At 37.7% G+C, this 26,368-nt stretch overlaps 1 protein-coding gene across 1 annotated transcript in view; it reads right to left on the bottom strand.

Moving 5' to 3' along the window:
- PHIP (pleckstrin homology domain interacting protein) overlaps window positions 1-26,368 on the bottom strand; it is a 161,006-nt gene that overhangs the window by 117,287 nt on the left and 17,351 nt on the right. The window contains exon 7 of the mRNA XM_049772308.1: window positions 12,228-12,388. Coding sequence (XP_049628265.1) covers window positions 12,228-12,388 — 161 coding nt within the window. The remainder of the gene's footprint in view (window positions 1-12,227; window positions 12,389-26,368) is intronic.

Raw genomic sequence — 26,368 nt, 5'->3', positions numbered from 1 at the left:
TAATGCTTTGAATTTCTGGACAACTTCATTTGTTTGATGCTGTCATACCTATACAAAATGGAGAGCTAAAAAGAATAACAACCATCTGCCATTTTATTAATGACTTCATTGGAGGTAAATAATTTTCACAAATATGCTTGTTACTGTGGTATTTTTTTGTTTGTTTGTTTTTGGGTCACACCAGGCAGCGCTCAGAGGTTCCTCCTGGCTCTCGGCTCAGAAATTCCTCCTGGCAGGCTCAGGGGACCATATGGGATGCCAGGATTCGAACCATCGATCTGTATGTAAGGCAAACGCCTTACCACCATGCTATCTTTTCGGTCCCTGTGTTTTTTGTTTTTATTTACTTTCCTTTCTTCCTTTTTAAAATATTTTTTCTTTCTATTCTTCTTAAAAATAACTTTGCTCTCATTACCTGGAAGCAAATGTATTATGGTCAACTATGTCAACTGATGTATTTTCTTTAAATAAAGTGGAAAGAAAAATTGAAGGGAAACCCAAGGAATGATTCAGTAGCAAAAACAACCACCTTACAAGGAAGAGGCCGTAAGTCCTATCCCCAGTGTTGCCATAGATGCCACATGTAGTGCTAGTAACTCTTTGGGATTCCTGGAACTGCAACCAAGTGTTTGACCTCTGAAGTATTACAGGCAGATATTGGAAAACATGGAAAGCAAAATATACCATCCCCTAGCAAACCCTATTTCCCTACTAATAATTAAAGATATATGAACACTGAAACTCAAGAGTGAACTCAGGAGTGGGAGCCGACCCCCCACAAAAGTGCACACACCACAACTAAAAGTATGTGACAGGCCAAGTCTGAGTACTGAATCCAGATGATATACCATACTTTCAATCAGATGCACAACCCAACAAGCACCACAACCCAGTACAGTGTATATGAAGTTAATTTAGGGCATTTTCTCTTGGGCAGCTAAATCATGAGTTCCTATCATTGATCTTGAAAATAAATGTTATTTACAAAAATCACCCATGTCAGTTATAATAAGTAATTTTAACTTTTATAAAGTAAAATAAAGGACAAATTACATACAAGGTCAGAAAATACTAGTAAAAGACAAACTATCCTATGAATATGTATATTTACAAACAAATGTGAATTTTACATAATCAAAATATAATGTTAAGCTTATAGGTTTCATATTCTCACTTATTATTTTATAGCTGGAAGTATGTACCATTTTACATCCTCTAATATATATGTCCTCTACCAGATTCAAAAATTTTTTGCCAACTTTCTAGTCATTTTATAGTCAACAGAGGAAATACAGATATGTACAATATTAAGAAGGCAAATTACTAAAGGCTGCATGGTAGAATTTTTTTTTAATAAACTAACAAAGCTAAAAAAAAAAAAAGCCGAGCCCAAGTGATAGTACAGTACAATGAAGTACAGTGCTTGCTTGAGATGCAGCCAACCATGTTTGGGAGGAATAGAGGGAGTGAAGATAAGAAAAGGAAAAAAGGGTCCGAAGAGATAGCACAGCAGTGTTGCAAGCAGCCGATCCAGGACCAAAGGTGGTTGGTTCAAATCCCGGTGTCCCTGATGGTCCCCCGTGCCTGCCAGAAGCTATTTCTGAGCGGACAGCCAGGAGTAACCCCTGAGCACCACCGGGTGTGGCCCAAAAACCAAAAAAAAAAAAAAAAAAAAAAAAAAAGGAAAAAAGAAAAGATCCATCCAGTTATACATTAAGAATTATTCAGGGTATCCATGAAGGTTAAAAAATAGTTATTTATCTGCTTCACAATAGCACTAGAGAGATTACACATACACAGAGATAAACACACAAATACACAGCACTTCAAGAAAAAATGCTATGCCCTAAATCAAGCTCTGCTAACACAACACCATATATTCTAGGAACTATAAAATAACTTTCTGTTCTTTTTTTTTTTTTTTTTTTTTTTTTATAACTTTCTGTTCTAATTCAAGTTTCTAGTGAAAAAGATGAGGTCTTAAGTCTTAAGTAGTGTTCAAGAAACAAGAGACCACTCAGCCCAGCAATATAGTTGCCTGGGCAAAGTGGCACACATGGTAGCATGGGCACAGGGACAGAGGTTCCGCAATACAGTGTATTGAATATGTTAAAGGTACACAGCTTTATAGTTTTATATGTGGCCTCTTTTGGTATATGGACGGAATGAGCAAGTCTATTGATTATTTCAAGCTACATCCATATACATTTAGGCAGATTTTTTTTGTTTAAACTTTTCTTACCTCATCTTTTCACAAATAATATCTACACTTATATTTTCCCCCTAGCTAAAGGTAAGGAACTCTTTTAGTTTCCTTGAAGCTTAAGTCAGAGGAAAAAAATCTGAATTATACTGCTCAGAAATCAGTTATTAAAAGATTTTCCAAGTGAACAATGGAGATAGTGATAGAAATGTCTTTCCACATGTAAATGGTTCTTTTATACTACAGATAATACTTGTCTATACAAAAGTATTTCCTATTGTTGTGGACCACTGAAACACAGTAAGTTTCTTTAAAATAAGCTATTTGAGGGGCCGGCAAGATAGCATGGAGGTAAGGTGTTTCTTCCATGCAGAAGGATGGTGGTTCGAATCCTGGCATCCCATATGGTCCCCTGTCCCTGCCAGGGGCAATTTCTGAGTGTAGAGCGCTGCCGGGTGTGACCCAAAAACCAAAAATACATAAATACATAAATAAATAAACTATTTGAGAAGCAAATTTCAAATAAATAAAAACAGATACAACTACTCTCCAAAGATAAAGCCTCGGCAATTTCTGCATATACCTAGTTTTGATATTTTAGTAATAATCATATAAAGATCTCTGTAATATATGACTCTATCTGAGCATTTAGATGGACACACCTGACAGTGCTCATAGGTTACTCCCTGACTCTACTCAGAAATCACTCCTGATAGCCTCCGGGGAATATATCGGATGCTGGGGATTGAACCAGGCTAGGCTGCATGCAAGACAAGTGCCCTACCTACTGAGCTCTAGCTCTGGCCCCATAAACAATGAAATTATTAAAATCAGGAAAAAGACCCATCTAATAATACGAAACTTTAAATAATTTAGATAAGGCTATACTCACCTAATTTACGAGTTTCAAGAATACTTTTATGGGAGGTAGGTTAGTGAAAGTGGGTTAGAGACCATTAAGCTGTGCTTGGGTCATCACTGCTAGTGGTGCTCAGGGGAACCATTGTGGACAAAAAGATATGTGTAAAAAAGTGCTTTAACCCCTCCCTGTATTCTTTCCCCTACCCCTAGAAGATGGCTATTAAAAGACTTAAACTTGATGTATTTAAACAAAAAGCAAGATGACAGCTATTCAAAAGAGTAAATTTACATGACAAACGGTAAATGATAATGACACCTATAAACTGAAAATAGCAGATCATGTTATTTCTTCTCAAGACTTAAAATTGTAAAGCAAATATATGAACATTTTCTTTCTAAAAGCCATCATGTGACCAACCAAATCATGCTGATCACCTAAACTATGCTGACCAACCGAAGATTACTTTGATAGAAAAAAATAGTTACTTTGAAATTTCTGGCATTCCTTGGCAGTATCAACAAATTCGTCTTTTTTTTTTTTTTTTTTTTTTTTTTTGTTTTTGGGCCACACCCAGTGACGCTCAGGGGTTACTCCTGGCTATGCGCTCAGAAGTCGCTCCTGGCTTGGGGGACCATATGGGACGCAGGGGGATCGAACTGCGGTCCGTCTCCTAGGCTAGCGCAGGTAAGGCAGGCACCTTACCTCGAGCGCCACCGCCCGGCCCCAAATTCGTATTTCTTTTACTACTACTTTTACTACTACTACTACGACGACGACTACTACAGTTTTATGAGTCTAATTTCATGTCTTGATGTAAAGAGAATATTAAACACATTTATGTTGTCATGAATACTACAATGTCATTTTATCATTTAAGTAGGAGTGGCCTGCAGACTGGAATGACAGTATAGAGGGCTAGAGTGCTTGCCTCCCAAGCAGCCAACTCAAGTTTGATCCCCAGCACACCAAATGCTCCCATGAGCTCTGCAAGATATGGCCCCAAAATAAAAGCAAAAAAGTGGAATGCTATTTTATATCTATATAATCTTCAGGGAATTAAAAATTGCAAATGATTAAAAACTTAGTTCAATACTCCTTTCAAGAAACCAGTAATTTTCTTTCTGAACATTTAAGGACATCTTCCTTACAAATAACTTTAAACCTAATTGTCAATGTTGGCTCAGTTTCTTCACTTCTTTCTTCAACTAACCCACCAATGGTATACCATGTATCATTTAATCATCACTTTCTCTGATCCTGCTCCAAGCTGTCAGAGGTCATAAAGGAAAAGGAGATTAAAAAATAATTATAAATTCAGGAACCCATTATTTATTTGAGAGGTAATAATGCTAATTAGAAACCCTTTATTTCTAAGTGGTCCCTATTTATTTAGCATTTTCTTCCAGCTGGCAATTTAATTTAGTCCCTCCCACTTCCTAACCACTACTCTTTCTTTTAAATATATTTTTTATTTTAATCATAGTGGCTTACATATCATTGATAATAATATTTTAGGTACATATTAACATAAAATCAGGGGAATTCCCATCACCGAATTGTCCCCCCCCACCTCAGTTCCCGTCCTACCTCCCATATCCTCTTCCCTCACCCCCGGGGCTGCTAGAATAAGTGGTCCCCTCTGTGTCTAGCTTACTACTTAGTGGTCTTACACCTGTTTGGTCTTGGTACCTCCCTTATTTCCCCCTCTAATTGGGAGGCGGGACTAGATAGTTCAAGTTATGTGGTTTTGTTTGAAGAAGAGAAAAGTAATAAACTGGGGAAAAAATGAGCGGAGTCCTTCTAGAGGCTCTCCTCCTAGGTTTGAGAGATGAAGGGGAAAAAGGTGAAATACCACAACAGTACAAAAAGAAGTGTCAAATAAAATATCCAGGTGAGCACCACATACAAGCCATAGTATTGAGATAAAAAAAAAAAATGTGGCAAAGCACATAAAGAAAATAAATAAATAAATAAATATAAATGGAGACAAAAACTAGATAAATAAAAAATAATTGTTTTGTGCTTCTTGCCTTCTTTTTCTTCCCTCCTACATATGCATAGTAAATATTGGGGTTATTCGAAAAGGAATTCCCTTGGCCTAAGAGATACAGGGATTCTCCACCCTTGAAGTATATTGTCATGGGATTAACTATAGACTCCTTTCAGGTTCATTTACTCTCCCCTTGGTGCTTTTGTGGTGTATGGAAGATTCTGCTCTGTCCTGGGTGATAAAATCAGACCTCTGTATCTAGAGATCTCCGTATCTGCACATGTCAAGGAGTGCAACTTATGATGAAGTCTTTCTTTGCCTAACCACTACTCTTAACAGATAAAACATTTCATACTGTTTCTACTGTAAACATAATTATCTTTCTAAAAAAAATCAACTTTTTTACATCTTAATCTGTTCCTAAAAATCAATAAACAGCAAGGGTAAGATATGGGTAGAAACATTTTAAACTAGTTTTTTACTAAGGAATATGGGTTTAATGAAAGTTTGAAGGTTAATGCTGAATTTATGGTACTTATGTTGGTAATCAAACAGTACTGCTCAGTAGGTAGAAGCTCAGAAGAGCTTTACCAAAGTGTCTAGAAGGTGGCATGCTATCCAGAGTCTCAGATATGTCATGCATGCTTTAGATCTTGAGCCATATACTCATTTTCCAAAGCTAAAGCTCTCCTTACCAAAGCTACACACCTTTCTTATTCATTATAAAGGAATCAAACTAATCAGTTCCTTGGATAAAGGTTTCAAACATAACTTTATCAAAACCTTAATAATGAAAACTGGGGCCCGAGAGGTTGCGCTAGAGGTAAGGTGTCTGCCTTGCAAGCGCTAGCATAGATGGACTGCGGTTCGATCCCCTGGCGTCCAATATGGTCCCCCCAAGCCAGGAGCAATTTCTGAGTGCATAGCCAGGAGTAACCCCTGAGCGTCAAACAGGTGTGGCCAAAACCAAAAAAAAAAAAAGAAAAAAGAAAAAGAAGACTGCAAGGTCTTAAAATATCAACTACAAAATATACTGGTTGATCTATTGCTGAATTTCATTATTTCATTACCGTGTTTTCTCTCACAGAAAATTTTCACTGGTCAATAATGACCTATAATAAAAGCTTCTTATCTGGGGTCGGAGTGGTGTCACTAGAAGTAAGGAGTCTGCCTTGCAAGCGCTAGCCTAGGACAGATCACGGTTGGATCCCCAGGCATCCCATATGGTTCCCCCAAGCCAGGAGCGATTTCTGAGTATATAGCCAGGAGTAACTCCTGAGCATCAAATGGATGTGCCCCCACCCAAAAAAAGGCTACTTATCCATTTTAAATATTGATTCTCAAAACTGAATAACTGGGGCTGAAGTGATTGCTCAGTCATAGGGCATATGTTTGCCTTACATGTGGCTGGCATGAAAAAGAGCTGAGTTCAATTTCAGGCACCTCATATGTCCCTTAAGCCTGCCTGGAGGGATTCCTGAGCACAGAGCCAGGAGTAACACAAATGCTACCAGTATGGCCCAACTCTTCTGGCCACCCCCAAAACCAAAAAAAACTCATGAGTAGTGTGTTCCCAGTAGAAGAGAAAGCCCAACAGCAGTCTAATTTATAAAATAATATGAACAGCAAAAATTTATGTGCCCTATTAACACAAGATGATAAAAATAAAAGAAAAATTTAAGTAACAATGCTTATCCTTGAATTTCTTATCACAAAGTATTATTTCAGAATATGGATCTGCAAACCACCCTAAAAAACTATAAATAAGGAATGAAAATATGGTTCAAAATGGTAGACCACATAACTGTCTCTGATGCCAAGTCTGATTCTTACCACTGCATGTTCTCCAAAGCACCACTATGGTCCCTGACTGAGCATTTTCACCAGGCAAGACTCCACAACATACCATAATTTATAATTATGAATTTGGAATCGTTAATAATTATGACATCCATTTTAAAGACTCATAAGACACATAAAATAGTACAATATTTTTTTTCTGTGTTGTCAAGTAAAGGCAAATTGATTAGAAATAGCTATTCATCAATTTGAGTAGCTTTTCCATTCCTTTTCCCCACAAGCCAAATTTTCTAAAAGTAGAAAGTAAAGGGTCACAGTTATAGCTCACTACTTAAGACCACACTTCACATGGCTAAGGCCCAGGATTCAAATCCCTAGCACCTACTGCGCTACCATCCCCCCAAAAAGCGACCCAAAATAAATCAATTAAAAAAACATTACCCGGGGCCGGGCGGTGGCGCTGGAGCTAAGGTGCCTGCCTTGCCTGCGCATGGACCGCGGTTCGATCCCCCGGCGTCCCATATGGTCCCCCAAGAAGCCAGGAGCAACTTCTGAGCGCATAGCCAGGAGTAACCCCTGAGCGTCACAGGGTGTGGCCCAAAAACCAAAAAAAAAAAAAAAAAAAAAAAAAAAAACATTACCCAGGGCCTGGAGAGATAGCACAGTGGTGTTTGCCTTGCAAGCAGCCAATCCAGGACCAAAGGTGGTTGGTTCGAATCCCGGTGTCCCATATGGTGCCCCGTGCCTGCCAGGAGCTATTTCTGAGCAGACAGCCAGGAGTAACCCCTGAGCACCGCCGGGTGTGACCCAAAAGCAAAAAAAAAAAAAAATCACCCAGTTACCTATGGTTTAAAAGCTATGTATTTTCTGCCATATTCAACTCTATTATAGTAAATAAACAAATGAATACACATGTTTTTGTGTGAGGTTACCCTTCCTCCAATGCCCTACAAGGGTCTCAAACTCGCGGCAGTCCGTACAACATTATGTGGCCCGTGGCCAGCCTTCAAATATGTGATTTTTATTTGGTAAGCGAATAATAGTGAATACTGCGATATTTGAAGGCCAGCCACGGGCCACAAAATGTTGTACAGAGGCTGCAACAACTTGCGAGTCGCGAGTTTGAGAAATGTTAATATCACCTGGATAGTCAGACACACACACACACACCTGGAAGAGGCTGCTATTTGGAAGAAAAAATAGGGGGTGGAGAGGAGAGAGAGCAGAGGCAGCAAGGATGCATGGAGGGCAGCTGAATGCCACTGCATGAAAAGCTTAGCATAAAAGCCATGTGAGGAAATGCATACAGAGGTTTGGGCCTTGAAATAAAGCTGGGTGACTCCTGAAAATTTAACTGACTGCCTGTGGATCATTTCTCCACTGTTACCCTGCAACCTTCAGACATGCTGGACAAGGGCTACAGGTGCCTTGCCGGGAAAGGCCTCACCCCGGCAAGGCCTCACCCCAATCCTTTTATATTTTATTTTATATTTTATAATTTATATTTTAAGTATATTTATATTTTAAAGTTTAAATTAATATTTAAATCAATTTTAACTTATAAAAACAGGTAATAGAAAAAAAAAAACAGGTAATAGGTTGAACTTGACCTACCAAAGATCAAAACTGCTTTTCTAACTTTGTACCTACAACTCAACTAAATTTATGCAATATCAATAGCATATTATTTCACTACATTTTCCTTGAACTAAGATTATTATTCAATTCAAATCAAACCATATGTTTCAAAAAGAACAACAAAACTTACCACTACCCCTATCACTTAAAAAATTAATCCCTGCAAGAAACTTTACTAACAGAGGCCTGAGCGATATAGCAAAGCGGGGAGGGCATTTGCTTCACAGATGACCAACCTGGGTTTAATCCCCTGCATCCCATATGGTTCCCTGAACCTGCAAGGAATAATCCTGATAGCAGAGCCAAGAATAATCCCTGAGCACCACTGCCGCCCCCCTCCCAAAAAACCAAGAAACTTTAATAACATAAAAACTGAGCAGTATTTACCCATTTTTGGTTTTGGAACCTTAACTCACTGGTATTTCTTGGAGATCAATTCTGGAGGTGATTGGGAAAACATGCAGTGTAGGGACTGAACCCAGCCCATTAAACTAGTCTCTGGTTGCATTTATTTCTTTCTTAATGTAATAGCCTAAATAACTACACTCAACCTGAGTATAAAATACAATGCCTTTTCTCATTATTTCAGTTTTTTTTTATATTTGAATAGATTCTTTTGCCTAAGAGAAATGACAGTAAACAGTCACGGCCTGCTCCATAGACTCAAGTCTTTGCTCAAATGAGATATAAACCAAACTGAAAAATCATGGGTACCCCGACCATGCAACAGAAAGCTTATAATTTTGAGAGGTGGGAGCAGGCTACACTCCAGCCCTGCTGAAGCCATGCCTGCTGCACCCATGATCACCACTTTACCTATGGCCCTGACTCACCACTCCTCTACAATTCTCTGTGGAGATACCAATCTGGCTAAATTTCAGGTTTCACTAAACTTCAGGTATGCCAGTATTTGAGCTGATATCATCAGAACATGCCCCCACAAAAGCTGCAGTATCAGTAATAATGCTTTGAATTCCTGAACGACTTTTGTTTAATGCTATCATCCCTACAGGAAAATAACAATGTAGATGCCAAAGTGTAGCTGAGGTCATTTATATGGTTGGAAACAAATGAAATAGCAAAATGGGCCTCTAACAAGAGCTTACTAAACTTTCTGCCATTGTCATAAAGACTTCATTGAAGATATAATAATCATGAATTTGCTTGCCACTGTACACTTACTTTTTTTTTTTTTTCCTCCTCTTTTTCCTTTTTTTTTTGTGTGGGGGTTTGGGCCATACCCAGTGGCACTTAGGGGTTATTTCTGACTCTGAGCTCAGAAATAACTCCTGACAAGCTTGGGAGAACCATATGGAATGCCGGGAATCATACCAGGGTCTGTCCTGAGTTGGGTAGATGCAAAGCAAAGGCCATACCACTGTGTTATAGCTCTGGCCCTTTTCTGTTTTTCTTTCTGTTCTTTATTTTAATAACATTTTTCTCACATATATGGAAATACATGTATTTCCTAATGACCTCTTTGAAGATAATATGATTTTCACAAATCTGCTTGTCACTATGCTTTTTATTTTGGTTTTGGGGCCACACCTGGCAGCACTCAGGCTTGGAGGATCACATGGGATACCTGAGATTGAACGTGGGTCCATCCTGGGTCAGCCACATGCAAGACAAATGCCCTACCGCTGTGCTACCACTCCAGCCCCCACTATGCTTTTTTTTTTAAGTCTTCCTTCTCTTTCTTTTTCTCTTTTATTTTTTTCTTTCTATACTTTGTAAGTGTTGTATATACTTGAGTCTAAGCTGACCCCCCTAATTTTACACTAAAAACTGGGAAAACTTAATGACTTGAGTATAAGATAAAGTGGAAAATGCAGCATCCACTGGTAAGTTTCAAAAATAAAAATATATACCCAAAACAATTACAACAATTGAGGAATCAGTAGGTTAACATTTTTTAATATTTATTGCTAAAGAAAAACTGTAAACTAGAAACATTAACTTTAAAACTTTATATAAAACTTTTATATACAAGTTCAGAAAACTGTAGCTTAACAGGTAATCAAGCTAAATCACAAAGGTTAAAATCCTTCAAAACTGGATTCCTCTTCCTCCTCATCTATATGTCCAAATAGAGCTTAAATTGTATCTGATGTGAGGCTATTAGCATTGACATTGTTATCATCACTGAGTTCGCAGATATCATCATCACTGGTGTTGGTCTCATACAAAGCGCAGGATATTGTGGGTTAAATAGTTCAGTGGCATACAGTTCAGTTCAGCAAGCACAACTGAATGAAATAACCTGTATGACCCGAGAGTAAGCCAAGTTCACGTTTTCCGGCACAAATTTTGTGTCGGAAAAACTCGGCTCATACTCAAGTGTATACGATAACTTTGTGCTCACTTACCGGGAAACAAATATATTATGGTCAACTGTACCAACTATTTTATACATTTTTTAAATAAAATAAAAACTCTGAAATGACAAACTTGTTCTGTTTTGAGAGTCTGAATGTTAGTGTAACAAACTTAAAATGGCTAATATGACTTCCAGTCATTGAGAATTAACTACTATTAACAGAATATCAAACACTACAATAATATGTCTATTATCAAAATGTAATAGCTTCTCAGAAGTTTCTTACAAACTTACATTTATTTCCTTCATATAGAAAAATGAAAATAAATGGTGAAAGGGAGAATATTAATGTATATAAAGGTCTACAAATGCCAAGAATAGATCAAAGCTAGTGAACAGTAATGTATAAAAATGGTGTCACACATCACATTGTTTGCTGTTTTAACAGAAGACTGGGTATACGTGTAGGGAAGACTTAAATAATCTTGGCTTACAGGCATATTAACTTTAAAGAGGAAACTAATTCTCAAACTATAAAATTTGCAGCAGTTCTCTTCAATGACAAAAACAAGAACTTCAATTTCAACTTTCATTATCCATTTTCTTATTCTGAAGAAAATAAAAAACCTTGTAAATGAATGCGTACCTCTAGCTCATAGTAAAATAAATACAACCATAATAATTTAGTATTACCCTTAGAAGATATAAGCCAAAGCACATTAAAACAAATGTTTCTTAATATTTCTCAAAGTGAAAGAAATATTAAATTCAACAAGCATCCTTGAATAAATCAGATATACTAAAGAAAAAGCTTAAGACTGGGGGCCAGGGAGATAGCACAGCGGTAGGGCAGATGGTGGTTCAAATCCCAGAATCCCATATGGTTCCCCAAGCTTGCAGGAGCGATTTCTGTGCAGAGCCAGGAGTAACCCGAGGGCCAACGGTAGTGACCCAAAAACAAAACAAAACAAAAAAAGCTTAAGATTGAAATCAAGTAAGATAGCAAATGAAATATGCTCAAAATTTCTATCACTGTATTAAGAGAAATTTCCCACAAAAGTAGTCAAGAAGTTTCTCAGATAATACAGGAACATTTATTAATAGCCCATATTTGGCTGAATAAAAACTTAAAATACTTGGTTTCAAAAGCAAAACTACTGTATAACATTTAGTAATAATTGGATTCTGTATTCAATATAATATGGACAATTATACTTACTCCTGCTATATAACTATTACCTTCCTACATGTCTTTCAGGAACTTTCCAAACTAGGATAAAGCTATACCCAAAGTAAAATTTTCTGTTATATTAAGCAACTTTGTCAAGATTTTCAGTTTTCATTAGACTAAGTTATAAGTTCCTTTTTATATTCAATTATATGCAATGCATTAAAGACTTTAAAAACTACTTACAGTAAATATTCGTCGGCCAGTTCGATCAAAAGTTACACAGTACACAGATGATAAGTGTCCTAGAATTCTTTTGTGCATTTTCATGTGCTGATAAACTGCTGTTGGGACAAGTCTTTCAAGCCTGTATTTCCCATTCAACTTCCTTGAAAACAAAGTATCAGCTACCAAAAAAAAAAAGGGGGCAAAAAAATAGAATGCATAATTAATTTTCTCATCATATAAGAATGTACAGTACCAATTTCTCATTTACTGGTATAAATCTAAATGTGTACCTAAAAACATACTACTAACACAATCTTCAAATCAATAAAACCCCTTAGTTTTCCTCATTCATCATACAAGGAAATTCAGTTAAATGGCCTATATAAAAATCACAATGGAAGTACAGGAATGATAATACAGCAGGTAGGAACAATCCAGATTCAGTTCCAGGCACTCAAATAGTTCCTTGCATAGGGAGTGATCCCTGAACACCACTGGTTATGGCTCAAAAACAAAAATAAAAAATAAGTTTTAAGGGCCTGGAGAGATAGCACAGCGGCGTTTGCCTTGCAAGCAGCCGATCCAGGACCAAAGGTGGTTGGTTCGAATCCCGGTGTCCCATATGGTCTCCCGTGCCTGCCAGGAGCTATTTCTGAGCAGACAGCCAGGAGTAACCCCTGAGCACTGCTGGGTATGGCCCAAAAACCAAAAAAAAAAAAGTTTTAAAAAGGATGCTATGATTTTTTTTAACTTTGTATCAATCTTGAATACGCTGTCTGCTATTCCAAAAAATGTATGTTCAAATGAAGACTAAGGAATAATTTATTGCATTATTCAAAAAATTGGGAAATAATGCACAGATAGGCCAGTCTCTGAACCAGATTTCCAGAACCTTCTCAGGATAGTAAAGGGAGTTCCCAGCTTTTAGAAGACCAAACAGTTGGAAGAAGTCTCTCATTACTTTATATACTCCACTAGTATACAAACAGACCATCTCCACAGATTCGAGAGAAAAGATGAACCCAATTTAGACACCCTACTGCTCAATCATCCAAATTCCACAGCTCCAGCAACAACCCCAAATATCACAATGGTGACAGACCAGTAGGAGCACAGAAAATTAGATGGGAAAGTGGCGTAGAAGCCCACTAACATCAATGAGTAAAAAATCAGTAAATAGCACAGAGGCTTATATAGGATTAACAGCTTAGTAAATCCTTAATTATTGTTTTTACTTTCATATTTCTACATTTACTTGCTGTTTTTTATTTTTCTTTTATTAAAACAATTGTAATCAACAGAATCCTTCATAGTTGAATTTGAGATATACAATGACTTAGGGCCCTTCCCACCACCAGTGTCAACCCACTCCACCAATGGACTCATAGTGCATCCCATACCACCACCCTTGGGCCCCTGGCCTGCCAATAAAACAGGCCCCTTTAAGTTTAGATTGTTATGGTTTAGGAAATCCTTAATGATTTTAATAACACCATCATGAGATATAAATTGTGTGTCTGCTACAGAAGCAGGCTGGGAAGGGTTAATAAGTGGTTAACTAGGGACACTGGTAGAAGGAAGATCACACTGTGACAAGACTGGTGCTGGAACACTGACTCCTAAAGCATTTACATAGTATGACAAACTTTGTAAATCACAGCATTTAAAATTTCAAATATTAAGAAAAATTTATTAAACTAAGTAACTAACACCTTTATCCTTTTCTAGAACCTATTAATTCTCTTTTGACAACATTGATTTGAGTCATCTTTGAAAATATGACAAATTTATTTTCTGCTGAAAAGCCTGATAAACTGTCTTTTTCAATATCATTATGGACAAAGAAAGTGCGTGAAAAATATATGCTTATTTGCAAACACAAAATTCAGCTTCAGATTACATATGTATTTTTTTGGTTTTTGGGCCACACTCAGTGATGCTCAGGGGTTACTCCTGGCCATGCACTCAGAAATCGCTCCTGGCTTGGGGGAACCCTATGGGATGCCGGGGATCAAACCCAGGTCCATCCTGGGTCAGCAGCGTGCAAGATTAACGCCCTACTGCTGTGCTATTGCTCCGGCCCCTGGATTGTTTAGAAAGTTTTCTTTCTGACAGTGACTCCCTTCTCTGTGGAAAGCACAACTGTTGTGCACATGAATTTAATCCCAATTAAAAAGATATTATGTAAATATAATATATACTAACATATAACTGTTGAGTCTATTTAGAGACTCTCAATGAAATTAAATTAGCTTGAAATTCACAAAAATAAGATGTCGCATAAAAACTTTATTTTTTAAATACGGGGCCATATTCAGCAGTGCTCAGGGGTTACTGCTGGCTGTGCTCAAGAATACCATATGCAGTGTTAGTGATTAAACCTTGGTTGGTTACATGCAAGGAAAGCACCACCTTATATGCTATACTATCTCACCAGGTCCATTAGTTTACTAACATACAATAAAAGTCTGGCTCGTTACATTGTAAGCAAAAATTTGAGTTATATTTGAATTATTTTTGGTGAGATATGTAGAAAACTTAGTAGATTTAAAAGTAGTATTTCTAGAAATACATCATGCCTGCATGTTACTGTACTATAATTTCATATTCTTTTTTTGGTTTTTGGATCACACCCAGGGGTTACTCCTGGCTCTGCACTCAGAAGTCACTCGTGGCAAGTTCAGGAAACCATATGGAATGCCGGGATTCAAACTGGGGTCCATCCTGTGTTGGCTGCATGCAAAGCAAATGCCTTTCCGTTGTGCTATCACTCTGGCTCCCTATACTTTCATATTCTGATAAGAAATTATCTGTTGCTGTTTGCTATCATTTATATCTATGTACCAATCTATTTCGGTATCTTAAAATGTCCAAGATAGGCTTTCACCATTATTCATTATCATATTCAGACTTAAGCTGGTTATACATTAAAATTAATTAATTTTCTGACAAGCTTCTGCACAGAAATGTATGGTGAAAGACAATCTCCTGTCCCTTCATTCAAAACTGATAAAGCAAAAGAATTATAAAAATCAAACACCAATTTTCTGGCCAAAAAGAACTCATATGATCATATTCAAATACGAGGACCAATGGCACACTCATTTTCTCAGTTCTGCAAATTGAGTAATGAAATATAGCAAACTTTGATGGTATTACCAAGACAGTCTAAATTTCCCAATCTACAATTTAAATATTTTGTGATTTTTTTTTTTCTTTTAAATGGGACCAGGGACCAACCCCAAGCTTTATACTTGAGTTATTAATGGCCAGTGAGTCAAATCTCTGCTCCTACAAAACAAGAAGTCTTTTACAGAAACATCTCATCAAAATTTACAAAATGTGGGGCCGGAGAGATAGCATGGAGGTAAGGCGTATGTCTTTCATGCAGAAGGACAGTGGTTCAAATCCCGGCATCCCATATGGTCCCCCGAGCCTGCCAGGGGCGATTTCTGAGCATAGAGCCAGGAGTAACCCCTGATCACTGCCGGGTATGACCCAAAAACAAAAAACAAAACAAAAAAAAATTATAAAATGTCAAATTTTATTAAATTATTTATACTGTTCAGACAGAAATAACTGTTGGAATTAAATAAACCTTTATAATCTAGCACTAGTAAATATAGTTCTATTATTATTAAGAAATAACTTTTAAAAACCAGAGTTTAAAGAACCTTTTCTGTGAAAATTATTTCCTGGGGTCAGGAATTTGGCTTAAAGAGATGGAGTACATGCTTTGTGTAAGTGAGACCCAGATTTAATATCCAGTACTGCATGATCCCCTAGCGTCAAGCCAAGAATAGCCCTAAGCACCATAAAGTATGACACAAAAAAGCTTGGTCAGCTTCACGCAAGGCAAATACCATACACCCCTATACTATCTCCAGTGCCTAGCTTTGCTTCTTTATACTACTACTGCATAGGTGAGATCTTCCTACATTTTATTCTTCCTTTAATTATTTCACCTAATAGGACACATTCCAGTACCATACATTTATAGCAAATGCTAAGATTTCAACCTATTTTATAGCTGAGTATATATTCCATAGCATTTTATTTACTGGGATTTTTATTTGGTTTGTTTCCAATTTTTGACTATTAAAAAACAGTATTAAAATGTACACTGATGTACATACTTATCGTTCATATTAATATTTTTTTGTTTTGGGAAGATACCTAGGAATGGAATCGCTGGTTAACTTGTTTTACTTTTAGTTTTGAGAAATTTCCATGCTTTTCCATAGAAGCTAAACTCAGTCTCCTAAAAGTGGTTTCATTGGATTTTTTGTTCGTTTGTTGGTTCCCATGTAAGTCATTTTGACTGTTGTAAATTGACATCTCATAGATTTTGGGGGGGTGGGGTGGAATCCCAAATAAAGCACAGGGAGCCCTAGGCTACTTCCAGAGATACTTATCCAACTGAGTTGGATAGTCTAATATCTTTGGACAGTCCAAAGATCCAGTACTAGTCAGATCCAGCAGTGCCAGGGACCACCAGGATCTTCCCAGGTGGCTAGCAAGGTTAAACCCAGAGGGTGCTGGGAGGCTAGTGACTGAATCTGGTCCCAAATCCGTGCTTATTGTAGCTCTGATTTGCATTTCCCTATTTGCATTTTTGTTGAGTACATTTTCTCATATGACAGTTTAGTCGATGAATTCTAAATTTATTAATTTAAATATGAGAAATCATTTTCACCAAATAAGTAACTTTCCCCTAGTTCATATCTAATAATTTTACTGTTTCATCTAATAATAATTTGCATGCAATGTCACAAATAGCACCAACAAAAGCAGTCTTTCTCATATAAGGCAAAAGAACTCTTTTTTTTTTTTTTTGGTTTTTGGGTCACACCCAGCAGCGCTCAGGGGACCATATGGAATGCCGGGATTCGAACCACTGTCTTTTTGCATGCAAGGCAAGTGCCTTACCTCCATGCTCTCTCTCTGGCCCCGCAAAAGAACATTTTTATTTATGCATATATATTTAAAACATATGATATATTCTTTACTTTGGAATAAGGGAGCTAAGGTTTTAAATTCAGCAGGTTTGACCATGGCAATGATAGTAAGCAAATTAGTTACTCTTATTAAAATTTTTTCCACAATATATTATTATGCTAATTTGCGACATCTCTAAATTTTGTCAGTACTTTTGCTTTTGTCATTTCCTCTGCTGTTTTAAATACAAATAATCTTCCATCAATACAGTACATAACCACTTACATTTTTCTTTTTTTGTTTTATTATTGGGGGACTGCACTGGCTGTGCTCAGGAAATACTTCCAGCTCTGTGCTCAAAGATCATACCTGGTGAGCTCAGGGGACCTTATGGGGGACCTGGATCAAATATAGGTAGGCCACGTGCAGGGCAAAGTTGCTATGCTATCTAATTCCCACATTTTCCTACTTTTGCAGTTAATTTTCTTACTAAACTCCTAAATATACTTGAGTTTACATATATAAAATATCTTGAGTATTTTCAACACAAATATGCAACCATTTGGTTCCAGTCTTTCTACCAATTCCTTTTCCCATTAAATTTTGATCCATTATGTATGCTTTAAGAGGTCACAGACATGTTTTATATATAGCCAGTGCCAGAATTTTAAATAAACTTAGTGGAAATATAATTTTATTTGCAATCACATAAACTAACATCTTCTATCGAATGACAAGGTGCTTTACCTACCTACCTCCCTCCCTCCCTCCCTCCCTCCCTCCCTCCCTTCCTCCCTCCCTCCCTCCCTCCCTCCCTTCCTTCCTTCCTTCCTTCCTTTTGGTTTTTGGGTCACACCCTGCAGCGCTCAGGGGTTACTCCTGGCTCTATGCTCAGAAATCGCTCCTGGCAGGCTCAAGGAACCATATGGGATGCCGGGATTCAAACCACCGTCATTCTGCATGCAAGGCAAGCGCCTTGTCTCCATGCTATCTCTATGGCCCACAATGTGCTTTCTTTCTAAATATGGACCTAAATTTTCAATGCTTTTCAAAGATGATTATAGAAAATTAAGCAACAACAAAAACTCAGTTTCTTTGGGGTTTTCTTACTATATAAGTCCATAGCATTTCAATCAAGTTTGATGGGAGAAAAAAATAGACCAGGAAGATGATAAAATTATATTTTTGACAAGAACAGTACTGGCTTAAGGCACTTGCCTTAAAAACAGTCAATCCAGAGTTGATTCTAGATATCTCAAATGGCCCTATAAGTAATGCTGGGAGTGATCCCTAAGCATAGAGCCAGGAGAAAGCCTGGAGCACCACCAGCTATGACCCAAAAACAAACAAAAATAACACCAGATAACAGAAAACTTTATAACTATCTCTCTACATTTAAAAACTGCAAATGCTTTTGATTGGGCAATACATGGTGACGCAGTATTACTCCTGGCTATGAGCTCAGAAATTGTTCCTGGCTTGGGGGACCACATGGGACGTTGGAGGATCCAACTGAGGTCTGTCCTAGGATAGCACCTGTAAGTCAGATGCCTTACAGCTTGCGTGCCACCGCTCCACCCCTTGAATTCATGGTTATTAGTAAGAAATAACCCAGTCTTTATAACTCGAATGGCAGATATAATTTCAGACATGATTTTACATGGGTTGGTTATTGTCTTTTTTGTTTTTGTAACTTCTTTTAAAAGCTGACATTTAAGACCTGAGAAATCAATAGCCATGCTGGAGAGGTCATATTTTAAGATGAAGAAAGGGCATGGGTACTGGTCTCAAGCCAGAAAGAACAGGACATTCAAACACGAACATGTCAAATATTTACTATATAGGGCTCAGTACATAGTGTAAGAAGAAATAACAAGAAGTTAGGACTCAAGACTACAGAATTCATTCTTAGCTATGTCAGGCATTATATATTTTAAATATTAAGATGAAAGGTTGTTTTTTTGGGGGGGAGGGGGTCACACCCAGCAACGCTCAGGCTCTATGCTGGCTCTATGCTCAGAAATCGCTCCTGGCAGGCTCAGGGGACCATATGAGATGCCGGGATTCGAGCCACCATCCTTCTGCATCTAAGGCAAACGCCTTACCACTGTGCTATCTCTTCGGCCCCAAGATGAAAGTTTTTTTAATGAAAAAGTAGGGGTAATATATTAACATTTATTCTGGAATAATTAATTGCAGTTTTATCTTTTTATTATTATTATAATGAGAATATTACAAGAATATAAATCAAAGGAAAAACTAATTTTTCAAAAGATATCAATATTCAAAAGATAGGATTTTTTTTTCAACCACACCCGATGATGCTCAGGGGTTACTCCTAGCTATGCGCTCAGAAATTGCTCCTGTCTTATGGGACCATATGGGACACTGGGGGATCAAACCGTGGTCTGTCCTAGGCTAGCACATGCAAGGCAGATGCCTTACCACTTGCGCCACAGCTCCAGCCCCAAGATAGGATTTTATTTTAGGAAAAAAAATGTTTGCCAAAGATTCCTAAGGCTTCCTCAAAGCACTGAATGCTTTCTTTTAAGTCTTTATATTACAATATAAACAATATATCAAATACAATACATCAAAATTCAAGACTCCTATTCTCAAATCAATAATTGGCACAGGTAGTAAGACTATGGTTTAAGTAATTTCAGCAAAGACAATAATAGGGTTCTATATAAAATAATACAAAGCTATGTGCACATGATAAAAAGTTACTACTTCTAAATTTTAGTTTCCTTTTTAAAATTTTTATAAACACAATGGTATTATATATTAGTATGTATATTGTTATTAAACAATCAAGTCCCTATGCCATAAAAGTAAATCATACTGAATTATTTTATTTAAAAAAATACAGGATTTTTGAGTTTTGAGAACATAAGACTGTGGGGGGGGGGCAGTTTAAGGTATTTGCCTTACATTCAGCCAATTCCAATTCAATCCTCACAACATATATGGTCCCTTGGGTACTTCCAGAAGTGATCCCTGAGTGGAGAAGCATAATTAAGTCCTGAGCACCACTGTACATATCCCCACCCTCAAATATGAGTTATTACTTTTTTTTTTTTTTTTGGTTTTTGGGCCACACCCGTTTGACGCTCAGGGGTTACTCCTGGCTATGCGCTCAGAAATCGCTCCTGGCTTGGGGGGACCATATGGGACACCGCGGGATCGAACCACGGTCCATCCTACGCTAGCGCTTGCAAGGCAGACACCTTATCTCTAGCGCCACCTTCCCGACTCCAGAGTTATTACTTCTTAAAGGAAGTAATTCACCCCCACATCTTTTTTAAGAGTTAAACAATTAAGTATCTAGACATCTGATTATGAACTGCAGAATAGGGAGATATTTAATCCTTAACTTTAAGGATTCCTGTTTCAAATTCATAACAGGCCATAGTCTTTATGTAGAAAATATTTAATTTTTTACATCATATACATATATATAAAATCAACATAAAATACAATCACTAATCTGGGAAAATATGATATAAATTATATAGGGAAATAATGAATGCTTCTGAACTGCTACTAGAATTGTTCTAGGCACCATCACCAATATTATATCACATATCAAAAGCCTGAAACCAAATGTTATCTAATTTCAAAATGAAACCCAATACAAAGCAACAATCTAAACTCAACCACGGTGTCTCTCTCTCTCTCTCTCCCCCCTCTCTCTCAGAAAAAAAGAAAAAAATAAACTCAACCATGTTCCCCCATTTACAACATCAATTAAAATTTCAAAAGAAAAAAGAAAAAAAAACAATCCATGTCTATTTTGTACTTAAGTATAATGAACATCAGTTCTATTTCCCTAAAAAAAAAAAAAAACAACAAACAAACCTACAATCACATCTTGAATCTGTTCTTTTTTATTTGAGGATGATGATGACTGATTGGAGTTCAGCACTGTGCTGCAGTGATTAGAACTTGGGAAACAAAAACAGGGTCTGCCACAAAGCAAGGCAAGCAAGTACCTTATTAGTTCATATACTTTTCCTCTGAATTACCTGTTCTTGAGAGGTAAAAGAAAAATTTAGGAAACTGAGGGAGAGAGAACAGAAATGAAGAAACAAAAACTGGTGCCAAATGAAATAAGGGTATAAATCATCCAGGTTTCTTGTAATTTGACATTATCAATTACATACTGCCTCTTCATTTAAAATGTACTAATATTTAGGGTGCGAGTCAGCGGACCAGTCTATGGTAGGGAGCTTGCCACAAATAGTGGGTAGTATAGTTAGGGCAGAGAAGGGACCATTATGACAATGACAGTTGGAAATGATGACTTGGATTGGGTGCTGAAAGGAACTAAAGCAATATGCATGATATCCATTCAGTAACAAAATCACAATCTATAGAGTCTACAAGGAAAACAAAGGAGAGAGGAAGGAGGACAGGGAGTGGAGGAGGAGGAGAAGAGAAAGAGAAGGCAAGGAAGTGGAGGAGGAGATACAAAGGAAAAGGGAAAGAGTGGGAGGGGAAAAAAGAAGGGGAAGAGGAAAAGGGTGGAAAGGGAAGGGGCAAAAGGAGAGAGGGAGGGAGAGGGAGGGAGGGGGGAGAGAGAGAGAGAGAGAGAGAGAGAGAGAGAGAGAGAGAAAGAGAGAGAGAGAAAGAGAGAGAGAGAGAGAGAGAGAGAGAGAGAGAGAGAGAAGTATCTGCTACAGAGGCAAGCTGGGGAGAGAGCAGGAGTGAGAGGAGGAGGAAAACTGAGGACACTGATGAGAAATGTGCACTGTTGATAGGTATACAATGTATTACTCAAAAATCACGAACACCTTTGTAATTGTCTATCTCAAGACGATTCAATTAAAGAACTTATAAAAAGTAAGACATCAAAAGGAAAAAATTAACAATTCAGTATTTATCTTTCAGGAACTAACAGAAAAAAAACAAAGGTAAATGGACACATTTTCAATTACAACCTATAAGTATAACCCTGTCCAGTGTTACATAAATGTATCCCAACTTAGGCAATTTCATCCCTGGAAGAAGGGAAACACTAAAATGAGGTACAGCAGAGAGGAAGTGTGGGCTGGGTAGGGTAGGGTGGTGTGTAGGTAGGAAGCCTTCTGTTTGTTCATTCAAAGGGAGAGGGTCATTGTTGGGGGCGTGTCAGTGGGGTGATTGAGTGTTCTCTTGGTTTTTTTTCTCCTAAAAATGGACTGAGTTTGGAACCTGTTTTAAAAGATGAGTACATCTTTTAAAGATAGTATCTAATCTTTAAAAGACTGAATTTCATAAGAATGGACACAAAGGGGCACTCCCTACAGAAATAAAATACGAAAAGGTATGAAAGTGACTGTCTAATATTTGTAAAAACTGCAAAGAAATTATACTCAATTAGAGTATTAAGAATACAAGGTGAAGCTCAGAAAGTAGGAAAAGTGATTTCTAAGGATGAGAATTCTCAAAGTAACAGGAGAAATAAGGGTTGCATTGATCATATTTTTATTTCAGAAAGGCCTCTAATAACTGTCCTCAACTGGGGGCAATTTTGCACCAGGAATGACTAGAAATATTTTTTTGTTTATAGATAGTGAAAAAGGAAGGGAAATTACTAGCAAAATTTAGTATAAACTGTTTATCATAGAGAATTATCTGGCAACCCAAAATGTCAACATTTATAAGATTAAGAAACCCTGATTTTGAGCTAAATCTAAAGGTACACAAAGATTTATAGCAGCAATCAAGTAGCTTTAAAGTTCTACGAGAGCAGACACCATGTTCTTATTTAACCAGCAACTCCAGACCACAGCTAGCTAGTTCTAGACACAGTGAAAGGACTAAAATTTGACTTGTAAAGTGATGTAGAATCTTCAGACAAGAAGTACGAGGTTGTGGCAATGGTAGTGGAAAAACGTTTTAAAAGACCTGACAAACATATTTATTAAACAGACATAAAAGAAATGAACTTTAAAAAATCAATTTTCTGGGCCCGGAGATAGCACAGCGGCGTTTGCCTTGCAAGCAGCCGATCCAGGACCAAAGGTGGTTGGTTTGAATCCCGGTGTCCCATATGGTCCCCCGTGCCTGCCAGGAGCGATTTCTGAGCAGATAGCCAGGAGTAACCCCTGAGCACCGCCGGGTGTGACCCAAAAAACAAAAAAAAAAACAACAAAAAAACAAAAAATCAATTTTCTGGGGCCGGAGTGGTAGCACAGCAGTAACATTTGCATTTGCATAACACACAGCTGACCCAGGACATCCCCACCCCATCCCCAGAAATGAATATTCCTTCCCTACAAAGTTCACCCAGTGCCTGTCCCTACTTCTAAGGCTAACCCCTCTCTGCCAAAAAAAGAATAATAAACCATACATAAAGTATGTTATCCTGGACTGAGTTCTGGAAGAAATAGTAATCAGTGAAAAAGTAAAGTGGTGATGTATGGACAAAGTCTTATATTCATTACATTAATAAAAACTACTATATAATTTAAAGAAGTTCTTTAAATTACTTTTGCTTTTACACAATAATTTTAGTCCAAAATTGAAGTTTATTATTTTATATTGAATTACACTTGTATCTAAAGAAAAAGTTACATTCTTTCACTGATAATTGTTAATACCTGATTTTTATTGGCCCTTATTGGCTAAGGAAAAGAATAAAAAAAAATCTAAAGATACTCAAAGTGCCAAAGGTGAAATCTACAAAAGAAATGTGACAAAATTTGGGGCTGGAGAGATAGCATGGAGGTAAGGCACTTGCCTTTCACGCAGAAGGCCATTGGTTGGAATCCCAGCATCCCATATGGTCCCCCCAAAGCCTGCCAGGAGCGATTTCTGAGCATAGAGCCAGGAGTAATCCCTGAGCGCTGCCAGGTGACCCAAAAACCAAAAAAATAAATAAAAATAAAAAGAAATGTGACAAAATTCAAAAATATTTTCTTAAATCTTATGATTAAGACTTTGTAATTATGTGTAATTATAAAGAAACTAATGAACATGGGGCCGAAGAGATAGCACAGTGGTAGGGTATTTGTCTTGCATGCGGCTGACCCAAGACAGATCTGAATTCAATCCCTGGCATCCCATATGGTCACCCAAGCCAGGAGCGATTTCTGAGCGCATAGCCAGGAGTAACGTAATCCCTGAGCATCACCAGGTGTGGCCCCCCCAAAAACACAAAAACAAAACAAAAAAGAAGAAACTAATGAACCAGGATAATCAATATTTAACAATAGGCCAAAAGCTTGAGGATTTTTTCCTCCATTACCATATCCATTTGTCAATTTTATAACACTACACATTAAATATTGTCATGAACTGAACTGACATATACTAAAACAACTGTAACAATGATATAGTAATTATATGATAAATAGGTTAATGAGATATTCTGGTACCTTTTTAAAATATTTGAAAATATGAAATATTTTCCTTGTAACATTAATGGAAAGAAACATTAATCTTAAGCTCTAAAAATAAAACAAATCTTTCTGAAAATTACTTATTATCTGAAGAAAAGCATTTTGTTGTTTTTGCTTTTTGTGGTGCCAGAGTTTAAACCCAGATCATTCAAGTTACACTCTGCCATTCAGTTACCTCCCCTATTATCCGAATATCTGCTGTACTTCTCAGCAATGACACAAAATGTACAGTATTTTTGTGCTATTTACTAGCACACTATATCCACGGTTCAATAATATTTACTTATCTGTTCATCAACAATTTGGCTTAAGAATTCTACAACTTTAGGGACCAACACAATAGCACTTCAAGAAGGGTGTTTGCCTTGCATGAAGCCAACTCAGTTTGATTCCCGACATCACATATAGTCTGAGTGTAGAGTGAGTGAGGAGTAACCCTGAGCGCCGGTGAGTGTGTCCCAAAAACAAAACCAAGAATTCTACCCACTTTATTAATATTAGGCATACTTTTCTAAATAAAACTACTAGTACATAGGGACTGAAGTGATAGTCTGGAGGGAAAGGTGGTTTTTCTTGCACGCGGTCATCCTGAGTTGGATTCTGGGCATGCCATATGGTCCCCAAAGCCTGCCAGAAGTAATATCCGGGCGCAGAGCCAACAATAACCCGAGTGTCATTGGGAGTGGCCCAGACACCAATCAATCAATCAATAAAAATTAAGAACCTACTAGTACCAATTTCCTTGAGTAACCAAATGTTACTACTTCAAGATTTACCTTGTTAAAAATCATTGAACCAGGGCCCAGAGAGATAGCACAGTGGCGTTTGCCTTGCAAGCAGCTGATCCAGGACCAAAGGTGGTTGGTTCGAATCCCGGTGTCCCATATGGTCCCCCGTGCCTGCCAGGAGCTATTTCTGAGCAGACAGCCAGGAGTAACCCCTGAGCACCACCGGGTATGGCCCAAAAACCAAAAAAAAAAAAAAAAAAAAAATCATTGAACCAGGATAATCATTCATATATTAAAAGAAAAAATGGAGGTAGTGGGGTCTAAAGGGTGGACCACTGGGCTTAAGGTCCCCAGTTATATTCAAAGATCTGTGTGGCCCCAACACCACCAAAGTAGCCCAAATGGGTCCCCAAATTCAGGCCATAGTAAGGGAAACAACAAAATCATCACCTAGAATAGGCCCATAGCTACCCCACCATGTCTCACCCCCCAAAAAAACGTCATAATAAATTATTTCTGTATAAGTAACATTTATGTGGGTGCACCATACAAATATAAAATGCACAATGCTTTAAAAATATATAATCAGGGGCCCGGGGAGATAGCACAGCAGCGTTTGCCTTGCAAGCAGCCGATCCAGGACCAAAGGTGGCTGGTTCGAATCCTGGTGTCCCATATGGTCCCCCGTGCCTGTCAGGAGCTATTTCTGAGCAGACAGCCAGTAGTCACCCCTGAGCACTGCCGGGTGTGGCCCAAAAACCCAAACCCCCCCCCCAAAAAAAAAAATATATATATATATAAATCAGGCTTTTTTCAGGGACTGATTCTGGGGCTTTTTGCTTCAGCCTAATCCACTGAATAAAGCTGATATCTCCTGGGGGGGGGGGGGAATATATATATATATATTTTATATATTATATATATATAAAATCAAGGGGCCAGAGCAATAGCACAGCAGTAGGGCATTTGCCTTGCACGTGGCAGATCTAGGACAGACCTAGTTTGATCCCAGGCATCCCCTAGGGTCCCCATAGCCAGGAGCAATTTCTGAGTGCATAGCCAGGAATAACCCCTGAGCGTCACTGTGTGTGCCCCCCCCAAAACA

The sequence above is a fragment of the Suncus etruscus genome, chromosome 4, assembly GCF_024139225.1.
Source record: "Suncus etruscus isolate mSunEtr1 chromosome 4, mSunEtr1.pri.cur, whole genome shotgun sequence".
Taxonomy (NCBI): Eukaryota; Metazoa; Chordata; class Mammalia; order Eulipotyphla; family Soricidae; genus Suncus; species Suncus etruscus.
This window is presented reverse-complemented; position numbering and strand designations above follow the sequence as displayed.